The sequence below is a fragment of the Aotus nancymaae genome, unplaced genomic scaffold, assembly GCF_030222135.1.
Source record: "Aotus nancymaae isolate 86718 unplaced genomic scaffold, 86718_ANA_hifiasm-v0.15.2.pri h1tg000064l_0, whole genome shotgun sequence".
Classification (NCBI taxonomy): Eukaryota; Metazoa; Chordata; class Mammalia; order Primates; family Aotidae; genus Aotus; species Aotus nancymaae.
Genome location: NW_026988478.1, coordinates 4748048 through 4764359, shown reverse-complemented (window position 1 = coordinate 4764359; position 16312 = coordinate 4748048). Strand labels below are relative to the sequence as shown.

Here is a 16312-nt window from a genome sequence, read left to right as displayed (position 1 = left end):
TAAAGATGATATATATGTCTGTATAAAATTCAAATGATAGGAAGAAAATATAAAGTAAAAACCACCCCAATCCCTCCACTCAGAGGTAAGATCTTACCGGAAACTCCGTCCTTACTGAGAAGCAAGTCTATTCGGAGTTAGACATGGGATATAGGTCTTGTGCCCTCTGGATGAGCCGGTGAATTTATTTTTGTGGAGGACCCTTAACACCACCTCTGGACTACTCAAAAAAGTTTCAGGCTGTGCACAGAGGTGCATATCTACAGTCCCAGCTACTCAAGAGGGTAAGGCAGGAGGACTGCAGTGGTTCATGCCTGTAATCCCAGCACTTTGGGAGGCCAAGGCAGGAGGATCACTTGAGGTTAGGAGTTCGAGACCAGCCTGGCCAACTCAAATACCAAAATACCAAAAAAAAAAAAAAAAAAAAAAAAAAATTAGCCAGGCATGGTGATAGGTGCCTGTAGTCCCAGCTACTCGGGAGGCTGAGATCACTTGAACTTGGAAGGCGGAGGTTGCAGTGAGCTGAGATCGTGCCACTGCATTCCAACCTGGGTGGCAGAGGGAGACTCAATCTCAAAAAAAAAAAAAACCACTCCCAGGGGATTGCAATAATACTAGACCTCTCAAAAATAAAAAGTTAGTCTTGTAGCCCCCCTACCCCACCACACATACTGATTGGAGACCAAAAGTTAATCTGATCAGCAGACATACTCCTCTTCTTCACTCAACATGGTGGCAGTCATTCTATAATCTATCACACACATACACATTACCATCCTTTTCATCCCCTGGAGTGTGTTAATGAGAAAGGGAGCCATCATTAACTCTTTTTTTTATTTTTTTCTTAAGAGATGGGGTCTTTCAATGTTGCCCAGGCTGGTCTCAAACTCCTGGGCTCAAGTAATTCTCCTACTTTAGCCTCCTAAAGTGCTGGGATTACAAGTGTAAACCATCATGCCAGGCCCCACCATCATCACCTTTTTTTTTTTTTTTGAAACGGAATCTAGCTCTGTCACCCAGTTTAGAGTGCAGTGGCACAATCTACAATCTTGGCTCACTACAACCTCAGCCTCCCGGGCTCAAGTGATTCTCCTGCCTCAGCCTCCTGAGTAGCAGGGACTACAGGCATGCATCACCACACCTGGCTAATTTTTGTATTTTTAGCAGAGATAGGATTTCACCATATTGGCCGGGTTGGTCTCGAACACCTGACCTCAAGTGATCTGCCCACCTCAGCCTCCCAAAGTGCTGCTGAGATTACAAGCCTGAGCCACCATGCCCAGCCCATTATTACCTATTGATACAACACTTTCAGAATCTGAAATAAAAAAAGGTAAAGAACTTAACGCAGTGACCAGAGGACAGCCCATAAGTGCTGACAGCTTTGAGAAATGACTGTCATGGCACCAAACTCAAAAGGTATTCATTAACTTTTCTTTGAGCCATAAAAAGGATCAAATGTATCATTTCAACACACACACACTCCCCTGCTACAAAACAAAAGCAAATGGTTGGCTGAAGTAGCACTCTGATCCTCTGAAAACATTTCCCAAAAGTAATTAGCTAATGGATATCATATCCTACACCCTTGGAGCAAGCAAAGGGAGGACACTGGACCAGATGGACACAAATGAAAACAGATTTTGGGTACATGCAATTGCTCTACCTCAGGGACATCAACATTCAGAACTCTCTCCTATTCAGGATGTTCCTATTTTTGTAAGAAAAGTTAAGTTTAAACAAACTTATATATAAAGATAGGGATAAGGCCAGGCATGGTGGTTCACACCTGTAATCCCAGCACTTTAGGAGGCCAAGGTGGGCAGCTCACTTGAGGTTAGGAATTCAAGACCAGACTAAAAATACAAAAATTAGCTGGGTGTGGTGGCGCACGCCTGTTGTGCCAGCTACTCGGGAGGCTGAGGCAGGAGAACCGCTTGAACCCAGGAGGCAGAGACTGCAGTGAGCCAAGATGGCACCACTGCACTCCAGCCTGGGTGACAGAGGGAGACTCCATCTCAAAAATAAAATAATAAAATAAAATAAACAAAATAAAAATGAAAGCTCACCATGATCTGGCTGAGTTGAGAGTGGGAATTATTTTCTTTTCTGTTTCCAACATGTAGGGAAAATAAAGATCCTAAACCAGTGTCTCCTTCACATGCAGCCAAAAGCCCCCTACTCCTCCAAGAGTTCACAGACCTCTGTTCCCAGAACAACTTCCAATGTATCTGCCCACAACCACTGCTAGCCACAAATTTACCCACACTGCTTAGCATCTGCATACCTTCTCCATTAACCTAATTCTATGGAACGTTATTTTCTGATATGTTATTTCTGTATTCCTCCCCTTCCTTTAGTTTCACAAATACAGGATCCCACATAAACAATACAGAATCATTCATTCTATCAATTAATAATCATTGTTGACTACACTGAATAGTGCTTGAGGAAAGATTATGTTAACAGAAAGGGTTCATTTTCATGGAGCCTGAGAAAAACAAACAGGAATTGAGGAGTAAGTGTTCGCTAGTATGTCCCAGCCCTGGCCAGAAAGCGGGGAGCATTGGCCAGAGGACAGAAACATCTGTCACTCTGCAGTTTCATTTCTCATGGTCAGTTAATATCCTAAGTTTATTCATGAGTCTCTTCCAAGTTTGGTTAGTGAGTCAGTCTCCCTGGACCCAATCAGCTCTGAGTATCCTACAAAACTAAATTTCTGGTCTATGAAGCAGAGAACCAGATCCTGAAGCAATGCTGCCCCCCAAATAAAGCTGCCTCACGATAACATCTATCTCCACTCTCTAACTGCAACACCTATCATGGGATGTGTCTGATGTATCTAACACTCTCTGGTGGCTCCCCATGGCTTACGGAATAAAATCCAAACTCCTCCACCTGCCTTTCACTGCCCCAACTTAGCTTTCCAGCCTCATCCCCAAACAATGGGCGATACCATGGCTCCGTGCTTTCATATCTATAACTCTCTCTATCTAGAATGTTCTTTGCTCAATCTTATTTGCCTGTAAAACTTCTATTCTTCCTCCAAAGTCCAGTTCAAAAGTCACCTGCTCCCTGAAGCCTTTCCTATTTACCCAGGCATTTCATTCACATTGTTTCAAACAGCTCTTTAACCACAACTGTGCCAGAGAACTAAGTACACTGTAACTTATCCTTTAAAATATCTGAGCTCCACTGGATACTTGGAGCTCCTAGAAGAAACTCACTATGTAACCCACAAGTCCTTATACAGTGTCAAGCATGAAATGGGAGCTTGATGTTGAATGATTGATCACATGGAACACAGCAGTAAGTTATTAACAGAAGATGAGAGAAAAAAAATCACACAAAATTCAAGAAATAAATTATCTATATATTTAATCTCATTCAAAATAAAACACAATATGACTGAGACACAACGTGGATATTTCAACCATTTAAATAATAAAACCAATAGCCTGTCTGGTGGCTCACACCTGCAATCCCAGCACTTTGGGAGATGGAGGCGGGAAGATCACTTGAGGCCAGGAGTTCAAGGCCAGCCTGGGCAGCATAGTAAGGCACTGTCTCTTGGTGTGTGTGTGTGTGTGTGTGTGTGTGTGTGTGTGTGTGTGTGTTTGAAATAAAGTCTCGCTCTGCCACCCAGGCTGGAGTGCAGTGGCTCAATCTTGGCTCACTGCAAACTTCGCCTTGCAGGTTCAAGCAATTCTCCTGCCTCAGCCTCCTGAGTTGCTGGGACTACAAGCGCACACCACCACGCCCAGTTAATTTTTGTATTTTTAGCAGAGATGAGGTTTCACCATGTTGGCCAGGCTGGTCTCGAACCCCTGACCTCTGGTGATCCACCTGCCTTAGCCTCCCAAAGTGCTGGGATTGTGAGCCACCACACCCAGCTTGTCTCTAGTTTAAAAAAAAATGCAATAAAAAATTTTAAAACAATAATAATAATGAAAGCAACTAACATTTGAACCCAGTGCTAAACTGTTTACATGACTTAATCTGTACAACAACTGTATCAGGTAGGGACTTTTATCTGCATTTAAGATGAGGAAACTGTGGCACAAGAGAGGCTAAATAACTCAAGATCATTTGGTTAGCAAGTGACAGAAGCAAAATGCAAACTTCAGTGGTCTGGCTCCAGAGCCAGTGGGCTCTGAGTTCAGGCAGGTGTGCTTTAAATCCAGGCTATGTTACAAATGTGGCTTTGAATAAGACATCTACCTGCTCTGTGTTTATTTCTTTATAAAATTGTTATGATAACCTCTCTCTCTTAGGGTGTAGAGAGGACTAAGTTAAATATAAGAATGTATGCAGAAGTCTTTAAAATTGGTTCTCCCACCTGGCAGGTACTCCATAAATGCTAAGTCATTTTTCCCTTCCCTTCCTAAAAGCTGGATGAAGCAGACACACAGAGGCAAAGGATCTCCCTCAGACTGCTTGAGGCTTTTCCAAACAGATCAGGTAGTTAAGCCACTCAACCCAGAAAGCCTAGCCTAACCTGCTTATCTCAAAAGTCCATTCCCTGGGCAGGGGCTAGAGACCTTTTAAAATGTAAATGTCATGTTCATTCGCTTAAACCCTTCAAAGGTTCCTAATTACACTGGAGATACAAACCAAACTAAGGAATCAGGCATTCTGCCCCCAAGGCCCCATTGCTCTAACTTGGCCCTAGTCTCCAAACTAATCTCCCCTCTCCCTTTCCCCCTCCTGCCCCAGAGGCCTCTTTCACTTCCTCCTTGCTACAGTCTGCTCCACACATGGTTAACTCTTAACCCTCCTTCAGTCCTTAGCCTAAACGTCACTTTCTCAGGGAAGCCTTCCCTGAGCCCCCAACTCAAATTTTCTTACCCCTCTCTTCATCTTTCTTTCATTATACTCACTATAGTTTGAATTACTAGTTTACCGCTTCCTTCAAAGTTTTACTCAAAAGACAACTTCTTAGGAAGCCTTCCCAGGCCACCCTAATAAAATAAATTCAACTACCACCCGATACCTCAGATTCTCCCTCCCTGCTTCCTTTTTCCGCTTAGTATTTCACACTTTTTAATACACAGTATTTTTGTTATATATTTTATTTACTGTCTTCCCCACTCCCATGAAAGCACCACAAGGGCAGTCATTTTTGCTTTCTTTGTTCACTCGTCTAGAACAATGCCTAACACATATTTGTTGACAAATATTTGTCGTTGAATAAATTTTCACGACTATTTATTTATGTGTTTATTTGCAGTCTCACTCTGTAGTCCAAGCTAGAGTGCGGTGGTGCGATCTCAGGTCACTGCAACCTCCGCCTCCCGGGTTTAAGCGATTCTCGTGTCTCAGTCTCTCAAGTAGCTGGGATTACAGGCATGCGCCACCACGCCCAGCTAATTTTGTATTTTTTTTAGTAGAGACCGGGTTGGTCAGTCTGGTCTCGAACTCCTGACCTCAGGTGATTAACCCGCCTTGGCCTCCCAAAGTTCTGGGATTACAGGTGCGGGCCACCGCGCCCGGCCAAGACTATTATTAGACTTTCCCAACAGGCTAAGAACTAACATGGTGTCTTTCTGGCTTACCACTATACTCCCAACACCTCGCTCAGTATCCGGCACATAGTAAGTGCTCAGTAAAAATTTAATTAATGAATCAAAGTCACAAGCCACAACTAGTTGAAAAATTGGAAAATGATCAAAATGGATGCACTAGCACCACACTTCTGCCTCTTTCACTGTGTAATATAACAGTGAGGTTGAGGAAACAAGCCACTGAAATCCCACCAAGCATCCACTAGGCCAGGAATCTGCGTGTCCACATCCTCCACACTCTGCCATACCGTGCACCACACTGCACCCGGGACAGAAGCACCCCACAGGCCCTCCATAAACACAGGGCTGAACTCAAGTGGGCAAACCATAAGCCAAATACCATCTTACCCTCCAAGTCCCACTATTCTACTGCCAGTCCTATTCTAGACTAGTCCTGGATGCCAAACATGCTTCCCTGGGTGGGCTTATTCCAATCCAGGACCTTTAATGCCACCTTTCAATGCCACCTTTGGCCTACTCAAAAAATGGTTTAAAATCCCTAAACAGCTTCAATAATCCTGCGGTTCTCAGGATCAGGCATACCTAAGGTCATACGGACCCCTCCCCCTCACGAACGCTGATCCAAGACCAGGAGGCCATCTGTCCAGCAGACGCTATCCTGTCCTCCCTCAGGTCACACTGAGCCTCCCGCCAACCCCCTCGTTGGCAGGAAGAACCCCTGCAGAGAGACAATTTTCACCCTGATCAACAGGCCTTGTCACCCCTGAGGACCCCAACTCTAGAGCAGAAATACCTCTCTGCTCCGGGAGAAACCTTCCCCAGGGTCACAACTTGGGCGCAGGGGAGGGGAGGACTGAGCGGCGCCAAAGAGTGTCGTTCCCCGAAGTGTCTGCGCCGTGACGGCGACAGCTCTTCGGCCGGCGGGGACAGTCGGGCTGACAGGCCGTCCCAGTGGGAGAAAGTGGCACCGTTATCCATGCCCGGGCGGTGGGCCGCGGGCCGTCGCCGAGGACGGCCGCACGTCCCGCCCAGCGCGGAGAGGACAGCAGCGTGCCCGGCCTGCGGAGGAGCGGCGGTCGCAGCGGCGGAAGGGGCCGGCGCGCGACGGCCGGGGGCGGGCTGGGGTGGCGGCCCGGGCCCGCCAGGCGGCGGTCGGGGGAAGTGGCTGCCGCCTCTGGCGGCGGGCAGGGTCCGCCAGGCTGCAGGGCCGGGCCGCGGCTCGGGCTCGGTCCCGGCTCCGCTCCTCCCGGGCCAGGGTGGGGCTGTCCCGACCCGCACGCCCCGCCCGGCCCGGCCCGCGGGGGGCGCTTACCTGGCGGCGGCGGCGGCGACTGCAGGCCCGGGTCTCGGCCGCGCGCGTCCCCGGCGCCGGCTGCGGGAGCCACAACATGGCGACGGCGGTGGCGGGCGGGGCTGCGGCTCCGGGGGCGGAGCGGGGGCGGGAGCCGGCCTGGCGGCGGGACCTGGCTGGGGCTGCCGGGGGGGAGTGGGGGGGCAGGCGGAAGGCGACTTGGACCTGGGCACCGGCCCAGGGCGGTGCGGTTGAGGGGCTGCCCCGGCCTGGGCCCGGCCTCCCGCCTCCCGCCCGAGGCGGGCTGCGCGGCGCAGGCCCAGCGACGGCGGCGGCGGCGGGTAGGGCGGGTAGGGCGGGTAGGGCGGGGCGGGACGGGGCGGGGACGGCGCGGCGCAGGGCTGGACCCCAGACCCCGGCCGGCCTCCTCCGCGCTCCAGTCCCCGCCACCCCCGCCAGCACCCTGCGCGGTCGGGCAGACAGCCGCTCCCTACGACCTGGGCCTCTGTCCTCTGACGCGCCTCAGGGCAGGGGCCGAGGCCGCCCACTAGAGGGACAGGATCTGCCTACGCAGCTGTCTCGCGCGGCGAAGAGCGCCCGGGACCCGGGACTGCGTCCTCTTCCCTGAAACCTGGCGCGTAGTGGGGCCTAGTCGAGGCTGTTAAGTGAAAGGAAGCAGGGGTGGCGTGGGCCTGGCGCTCAGGTGCGCCCTAATGTTTGATCATTGCTGGCTACAAGGACGTTCGCGCAGGCTTGGAGGTGCGGGGCACGCTGACATGTTGCCTCTGGGGTAACCCAGGGACGCGCGCAAACAGAGTTGGAGGACTAACGACGGGTGCCGCAAGAGGTAGACTGGGAGATCTCTCAGGGTTCCTGGGGAAGCGATGACTGTGCAGGGTGAGAACTCAGAGATTGGCAGAAGGCCAGGAGGGTGACCGGCAGGACCTTCCAAGAACCTGGCGTACCTGGAAACTGGATTCGCAGCATTAAGGCGGCAGCAAGGTCAGGGTGTGGGAACTCGGAGATGAGGCCCTGGTGACTGGCAGTGAACACACACTGCTAACCGTGGAGAGATTCCTTCTCCAGGAAAGATATGCCAATTTGCAAGAGGGCTGGAACTAACATGCAGACGGGGCCTGCTGTGCACCAGGCAGGGAACTGAGTTGAAAGCTTGGGTAAGGAGTGCGTTAGCGATAAAGCAATAAAGTCAATAAAGAGTGATTATTCCGAAAGCTTGGCAGCGGGAAGGAGAGAAAAGTAGGCCTGGAGCTCACGACAGTACCAAGAGTAAAGGAAAAGCTGGGTCCTATTGTAGAAACTGAAATAAAAGCATCCCTTAATCCCAGGAGTTTGAGTTCAGCCCGGGCAACATAGCGAGACCCTCCCTCTATGCAAAACAGTAAAGGGAAAAGTTGATTTTTTTTTTTTTTTTTTTTAGTAAAGAGGTTTGGTTTTGTTTTGTTTTCTTGAGACGGAGTTTCGCTCTTGTAGCCCAGGCTGGAGTGCAATGGCGTGGTCTTGGCTTACTGCAACCTCTGCCTCCAGGGTTCAAGCGATTCTCCGGTCTCAGCTTCCCAAGTAGTTGGAATCACCATGCCCAGCTATTTTTTGTATTTTTAGTAGAGACGGGATTTCACCATGCTGGCCAGGCTGATCTCGAACTCCTAACCTCAAGTGATCTGTCCGCTTAACCGTCCCAAAGTGCCAGGATTTCAGGCGTGAGCCACCATGTCCTGCCGAAAAGTTGATTTTGAGACAGTCTCACTTTGTTGCCCAGGCTGGAGTGCTGGCATGATCTCGGCTCACTGCAACCTCCTCCTCCTTCCGGGTTCAAGCGATTCTCCTGCCTCAGCCTCCCGAGTAGCTGGGATTACAGGCGCTGGCCACCAAACTGACTAATTTTTTATTTATTTTTTATTTTTATTTTTATTTTTTTGAGATGGAGTTTCGCTCTTGTTACCGGGATTGGAGGGCAGTGGCACAATCTCGGCTCACTGCAATCTGCGCCTCCCAGGTTCAAGTGATTCTCCTGCCTCAGTCTCCAGAGTAGCTGGAATTACAGGCATGCTCCACCATGCCCAGATAGTTTTGTATTTTCAGTAGAGATGGGGTTTCTCCATATTCGTCAGGCTGGTCTCGAATTCCTGAAGTTAGGTAATGCACCAGCCTTGGGATTACAGGCATGAGCCACCATGGCTGGCCTGTGAATTTTTTTTTCTTTTTCCTTTTTTTTTTTTTTTTAAACTTTCTTTTTTTTCTTTTTTTTTTTTCCCCAGCAAATATATCTATCATATTTTTTTTCTTTTTCCTAACTTGAGGGGCAGACCTCAAATAAAGGAGCTGAGAGGAGAGAATGGCAGATTAAGATGTAGGATAATTGATGGTGCAAGATACCAGAAAACAAAAAGGAGATGGGAAGCAGGGAAGAAAGGAAGGGGAAAAAGTCGGAGAAATGCACCTTTTCCTACAAGATTTAAAGAGTGCACAGAGATAAAAGTATTTTGAGGTAGGGAGGCATGCATGCTTCCATGGATCAGCTGCCTGAATTACCCTCTACAGTCATCCTTAGGCCAGCTGGGGTTACTGTCCTTTAAAATTTAAGTACAGTTGACTCCAAACCCATTACCACTTAAGCAACCTGGCATACCTGCCAGTATCTCCAGAGTTTCATTGGGAACTTACATATCTCCTAATTATCTCAGGCCCTAATTTCTTGTTTTCAAAAAATATTGTGCTCTTTGGAAGCTTTGTCACCATATTCCATTCGTATTACCTCAGAATATTGCACCTACCTCCCTATAAGCAAGAAAAATGCCCAAAATTATATTATTATATTATATTGTTATATGATTGTTAAATAAACTAGAGTTTGTGGTCATTAAAAGTCATGGAAAAGAAAAAGATGTAATGATGTGGGAAATCTTTATAATTAAAAGCACATTATAAGGTGATATAGCAGATGGTAATATATAAATATACATAAATATGTATAATGCATAGACTTTAAAATGAGACTTTTCTTCTGTGACGTGTATTTTCTTATTTTTATAGTGCATTTATATCTCTCTTGGAGCAGGAAAATTGTATCTTTAAGTAGCTTTTTAAAGTTTTGTTTGTTTTTGAGATGGAGTCGCAATCTGTCACCCAGGTTGGAGTGCAGTGGCACAGTCTCAGCTCACTGCAACCTCTGCCTCCCTGGGTCAAGCAATTCTCCTGCCTCCGCCTCCTAAGTAGCTAGAATTACAGGCACATGCCACCATGCCCAGCTAATTTTTATATTTTTCATAGAGATAGGGTTTCACCCTGTTGGCCGGGCTGGTCTCGAACTTCTGACCCCAAGTGATCCAGCTGCCTTGGCCTCTGGAAGTGCTGGGATTAGAGGCATAAGCTATCATGCCCAGCCTAGCTTTTTAAAGTGTTTTTAAGAAAGGTATTTTTAAAAAGATATTTACGGGGTTCAAAAAAAAAGTTATTAGGGCTGGGCATGGTGGCTCATGCCTGTAATTCCAGCTGCTTGGGAGGCCGAGGCTGGCGAATTACCTGAGGTCAGGAGTTCGAGACCAGCCTGGTCAACGTGGTGAAACCCCATCTCTACTAAAGGTACAAAAAGTTAGCTGGGTGTGGTGATGAGCCTGTAGTCCCAGTTACTTGGGTGGCTGAAGCATGAGAATTGGTTGAACCCATGATGTGGAGGTTGCAGTGAGCTGAGATGGCAACACTGTGCTCCAGCCTGGGCAACAGAGTGAGACTCTGTCTCAGAAAAAAAGGAAATGATATTAGGACTCAGAAAAGGAATTTGGAAATGAATCTTTGAAGTGTAGATGGGACTTTAGCAAGTAGAGATGGGCTGGGTGAGGAGACTGTCCCAGGTAGAAGGAATTCAGAGAGGAATACTCCACCTATTTCTCACTCTGGGTTCTCGGTTGTACTATTTGGTAATTTTGATACAGTCCTACCTTACCTTTCCACACTGATTCCCCTACTTTTCTTCTACACCAATCCTGTACTACACCAATCCTGCAACCTCCTCCTCCTCCCGGGTTCAAGTGATTCTCCTGCCTCAGCCTCCCAAGTAGCTGGGATTACAGGTGCCGGAGTACAGGATTGGTGTAGAAGAAAAGTAGAGGAATCAGTGTGGAAAGGTAAGGTAGGGCTGTATCAAAAATGGTCCTGACTGTCAAGCTGAACCCTTGTCCTTTGCATGTCAGGAAGAACCACTGAGGCTTGAACAGTGCAGGTAATAAATTTGGAGATAAATTGTCCTGTAAACTCTTACTCAATGAGGTTTTAGGTCTAAACCCTTCAGTCCTAATATTTGGACATTTGATTGACCCAGAGCAATGAGTTAGGTGCAACAGTCTTTGCATTCTAGCTGTTTACAGACTGAAAATTGGGCCTTGCTTCTCTGGCTATTAATTACTACAGTTTCTGTTCACCATTCAGCAGTTTCAGAGAGAGAACAAATTAGCAAAGAGCAAAAATGAAAGGAAAAAGAAATGTGCACCTTAAACCAGTGCTTTGAAAACTTTTTTGACTGTGATCCTCTGTAAGAAATACATTTTACATCTCAACTCAGAAGCATGCCTACCCACACACACACCTGTAAGACAAAAGTTTCATGAGATACTACCCTTATTTTGCAAAATGCATTCTGATATTTTCAACTGATTAATCTTACTCTTTTTAAATGCTGATCAGAACCTACTGTATTGATTCCATAACCCACTGCTGGGTCACAAAGGACATTGAAAAGAGGCTCAACTATAGCCAAATAGCCTGCACCCTTAAGCTTGCCATGTTTACATGTCCCAGAAATCAACAGGACAGACAAGACTCTCCCAAGATGCTGGGGAGGGGTGGGATGTAAGGATTGGCAGGAGCCATGTTTGGGTTTCTCTTTCCTTCTCAGTATCTATTTCCTAATATCAATATTTCTCAGGGGCTATAAATATTGTCTTCTTTGTCCAGCTCAAATACAGACTGAACTTCAAACAAGACAGACCAGAGACAATTTTTTATTTGAATAAACAGAATCCTGGACTAAAAAGGCAAAGTAATATGTCTCGATTGTAACTGTTATCTTAATTGTGATAATACATTGAAGCCATCTTATCTAACACTGTTGGAGTATTTTAAGGGCAATAAGTATAATTTCTTCCTTATAAGTTTGGAAGCAATGGAAAGATGAAAATATCAACTTTATTACCAATAAAGCTGAACTGAAGAATGTGGCTTGGATGGTGGCCAATAAGCTTTTTAATATATTTTTCCCTGAATTAAAATTATTTCCAGCCAGGCATGATTGTTCACACCTGTAATTCTAGCACCTAGGGAGGCAGAGGTGGGAGGACTGCTTGAGCCAGAAATTCAAGACCAGCCTGAGCAACATAGCAAGACCCTGTTCTCCATAAAAAGGAAATATATATGTGTGTGTGTGTGTATATACACATATATATATATATATATATATATATATATATTTCCCCCAAACCTCCATTCTCCCCTTTGCAGAGGCTCAACAAACAATATTAACCATGTTTAATTAGAGAAGTTTGCACTCTCTCTTAGGTCAGGCAGATCTGAATTCAACAATTAGGTAAATCTCTCCTGGAAGAATCAGAACAAATTCACTCCTACCTGTCCTTCTATGGAAACAAAAGGATTTAGGGATAAGGATTTACATCCCCTCCCCAACCCCTGATGCCCAAACAAATTAGACCTGGCCCAATAGTTCCTCTTTTAATTGGAAAAGTATATTTAAGTAGTGAATAACAACAAAAGGTAAATATACACCCTAACGTTTCATTTTAATTTCAAAATTATAAAGAACACCCACTTGCCTTCCCAATCTTTAGACCTAGGACCAAACCTTTTTTGATTATTGTTCTTGAGCTGTCTTTCTTACATAAATCATATCCACAGTGCATTAATGCTTTCCTTTTTTGTTTATTTGTTGTTGTTCTCATTTTTTAAAGACAGTCACCTAGGCTAGAGTGCTAGAGTACAGTGGTGTGATAATGACTCACTGCAGCCTCAACCCCCTGGGTGCAAGTGATCCTCCCACCTCAGCCTCCCGAGTAGCTGGGACGGCAGACAGGCACCACCACACCTGGCTAATTACAAAAACTACATATATTTGTAGAGACAGGGTCTCCCTATGTTGCCTAGGCTGCTCTCAGACTCTTGGCCTCCAAGCTATGCACTCACCCCCTCCCAAAGTGCTGGGATTATAGGTGTGACCTACCACACCTGGCTTCCAAGTTGACTATGTACTTAAAACTTCTTACAAAGCAATATAAGTAGAGGACTCTTCTTTAAAAAAAAAAAACTTTTGTAGTTCTCTTGCTCACATCTGGTTTAGTAGTAATTTCAACTGGTCTTTAGCTAATATTTTCCAAACATACAACTGGCATATCATAGAGACAGCTCCTTCTTTTCGTGCTTATGTTTTATCTGTTTATGTAATTTTAATAAACTGATGAACTTAATAAATTTAACAAACTGATGAATAACAATTAAACTCTTTCATATAGCTGCCATAAACAGGTTTAGGACCAAACACAACAGACTCTATTAGGCATGTGGCTCAACTGGCAGAAAAGAGTATGTAGCTATTCCAGAAAGTAAGTCACTAGTCCAAAGCATTTATCTGTTCTTGGACATTAGCAATATATTCGTTAGAAGGGAATGGAAAGTGTTGATTCCGGAGAGTCCATTAGAAGAACAGTTAGGCCAGGCACGGTGGCTCATGCCTGTAATCCCAGCACTTTGGGAGGCCGAGGCAGGAGGTCAAGAGATCAAGACCATCCTGGCCAACATAGTGAAACCTTAAAAATTAGCTGGGTGTAGTGGTGTGCATCTGTAGTTCCAGCTACTTGGAAGGCTGAGGCAGGAGAATCGCTTGAACTAGCGAGGTGGAGTTTGCAGTGAGCAGAAATTGCACCACTGAACTCCAGCCTGGCAACAGAGATAGACTCCATCTCAAAAAAAAAAAAAAGGAAGAAGCCCAGGTCGATAGCTTATGCCTGTAATCCCAGCACTTTGGGAGAGGATCACGAGGTCAGGACTTGGAGACCAGCCTGACCAACATGGCGAAACCCCATCTTTACTAAAAATACAAAATTTAGCCGGATGTGGTGGCTTGCACCTGTAGTCCCAGCTACTCAGGAGGCTAAGGCAGGAGAATCGCTTGAACCGGGAGGCAGAGGTTTCGGTGAGCGGAGATCCCACCACTGCACTCCAGCCTGGGCCACAGAGCAAGATTCCGTCTCAAAAAAAAGAAAAGAAAAAAAACCAAAGGAGAGCAAGTAATGCTCATACACTAGGATGACCAAATCTGTGCATATTTCATAACTTTCTTCTTCCATCATTTATCCATTTCATAAATGTTTATTGATACTCTGGACAGTGCCAGACACTATGCTAGGCCCTGAAGAAGCCTAGCTCAGTGAAGAGGAGGAAACTGATACATAAACAAGGTGAAAAGTCTGGATGAAGGAAGATGGTCGGACAGCAAATCCTTCTAACCTTCTCTGCAGCCCGTACTCAGAATCACTGACACTTCAGTCCCATTTAGCTAAAACAGCTTTAAATAGCTTAGAACTGGTATGGCTATCAAAGAAGTTCAAATGTTAAGACTACTTACTACATTAGGAAAGTGTATATACCTTACGTACTTTCAATGCTAATGAGATAACGCAGTTGGTACATTCAGGGAAAACCATGGCAGTGTAAGTTGTTATAATCCTTTAAAAAAGCAATTTGAGGCCAAGGCATGGTGGCTCACATCTGTAATCCCAGCACTTTGAGAGGCTGAAGTGGGTGGATCACCTGAGGTCAGGCATTCAAAACCAGGTTGGCCAACACGGTGAAACCCTGTTTCTACTTAAAAAATTACAACAATTGGCCGGGCATGGTGGCACACGCCTGTAATCCCAGCTACTTGGGAGACTGAGGCAGGAGAATCACTTGATCCTGTGAGGCAGAGGTTGCAGTGAGCTAAGATCATGCCACTGCACTCCAGTTTAGGCAACAGATCAAGACTCTATCTCAAAAAAAAAAAAAGAGAGAGAAAGATAGAACGGCCACATGCACAACAATATTTACCATAGTACTTATTGAATGATAGTGAAAATTTAGAAACATTATGAATGGTTAAGTGACTGGTGATGTGAAATTTTGTATAACTTAGTGACACAAGGGAAACATTTGATTACATATGAAATGAAAAAAGATACAATTTGCTGGCGCATGCCAAGAACCACTAAATTGTATGCTTTAAAGGGGTGAATTTTGTGAATCATCTCAATTTTCTTAAAAAATATACTATTGTAGGTAGCGGTCACCGCCATTCTTTGTAACTAGCAACTTCTCTACCCCACCCCAGTCCTGGTCCCCGTCCAGCCACTGACGTGAAGATGAGCAGCTCAGAGGAGGTGTCCTGGATTTCCTGGTTCTGTGGGCTCCATGGCAATGAATTCTTCTGTGAAGTGGATGAAGACTACATCCAGGACAAATTTAATCTTACTGGACTTAATGAGCAGGTCCCTCACTATCAACAAGCTCTAGATATGATCTTGTACCTGGAGCCTGATGAAGAACTGGAAGACAACCCCAACCAGATTGAGCGGGCAGCCGAGATGCTTTATGGATTGATCCATGCCTGCTACATCCTTACCAACCATGGCATCACCCAGATGTTGGAAAAGTACCAGCAGGGAGACTTTGGCTATTGTCCCCGTGTGTACTGTGAGAACCAGCCAATGCTTCCCATTGGCCTTTCAGACTTCCCAGGTGAAGCCATGGTGAAGCTCTCCTGCCCCAAGTGCATGGATGTGTACGCAACCAAGTCATCGCGGCACCATCACACGGATGGCGCCTATTTCGGCACTGGTTTCCCTCACATGCGCTTCATGGTGCATCCCGAGTACCGGCCCAAACGACCTGCCAACCAGTTTGTGCCCAGGCTCTACGGTTTCAAGATCCATCCGATGGCCTACCAGCTGCAGCTCCAAGCCGCCAGCAACTTCAAAAGCCCAGTCAAGACGATTCACTGATTCCCCACCCCACCTGTCCTGCAGTCTTTGACACTTCCTTTCCTTTTTACCACCGTTTCAGGAACCCTGTATGGTTTTTAGTTTAAATTAAAGGAGTCATTATTGTGGTGGGAATATGAAATAAAGTGGAAGAAAAGGCCAAAAAAAAAAAAAAAGATACTATTGTATATCTTTGCTTTTGTATCAGCTAAGATCAGCAGGAAGCAGATGAACCTCTCAGTGTATCCCAGGAGAATTAATAAAGGGACAATGTACAGAGATGTAAGCAGGGTTGAGGGAAACCAAAAAGGGACAGTAAAGCACCCCAGGTTTAGCATCTGCTGGAAAGCCATTATCAACCATTGGCCTGAAGGGGCAAAGAGATGGAACAGTTACCAGTCCTTGTGTAGCCAATAGGAGCTTGCAGGAAAGAACAGCCCTCCCTCTCTTCTTTCTCTCAG

The 16312-nt window shown here is 46.1% G+C and overlaps 2 protein-coding genes across 5 annotated transcripts in view; one reads left to right on the top strand and one right to left on the bottom strand.

Moving 5' to 3' along the window:
• Positions 1-6882, bottom strand: part of ZNF592 (zinc finger protein 592) — a 54826-nt gene extending 47944 nt beyond the window's left edge. For 2 of the 3 annotated variants that reach the window (XM_021677492.2, XM_021677491.2), the window contains exon 1: positions 6838-6882. The gene's annotated coding sequence lies outside the window, so the exon portion shown is untranslated. Of the gene's footprint in view, positions 1-6318; positions 6400-6837 lie in introns of those variants that run through there. The other variant, XM_012448993.3, reaches the window with a different exon arrangement.
• Positions 6883-7380: 498 nt separating this feature from the next.
• Positions 7381-16027, top strand: LOC105714894 (casein kinase II subunit beta-like). 2 transcript variants are annotated; one of them, XM_064366192.1, is made up of 2 exons: positions 7381-7663; positions 15203-16027. In XM_064366192.1, exon 2 carries the CDS (start codon positions 15234-15236, stop codon positions 15870-15872), a length of 639 nt encoding a protein of 212 aa, XP_064222262.1. In that variant the 5' UTR covers positions 7381-7663; positions 15203-15233; the 3' UTR covers positions 15873-16027. The 2 variants fall into 2 exon arrangements, with proteins under 2 accessions (XP_064222262.1, XP_064222261.1); XM_064366191.1 differs by having other exon boundaries at positions 7381-7991.
• The last annotated feature ends 285 nt before the right edge of the window (positions 16028-16312 follow it).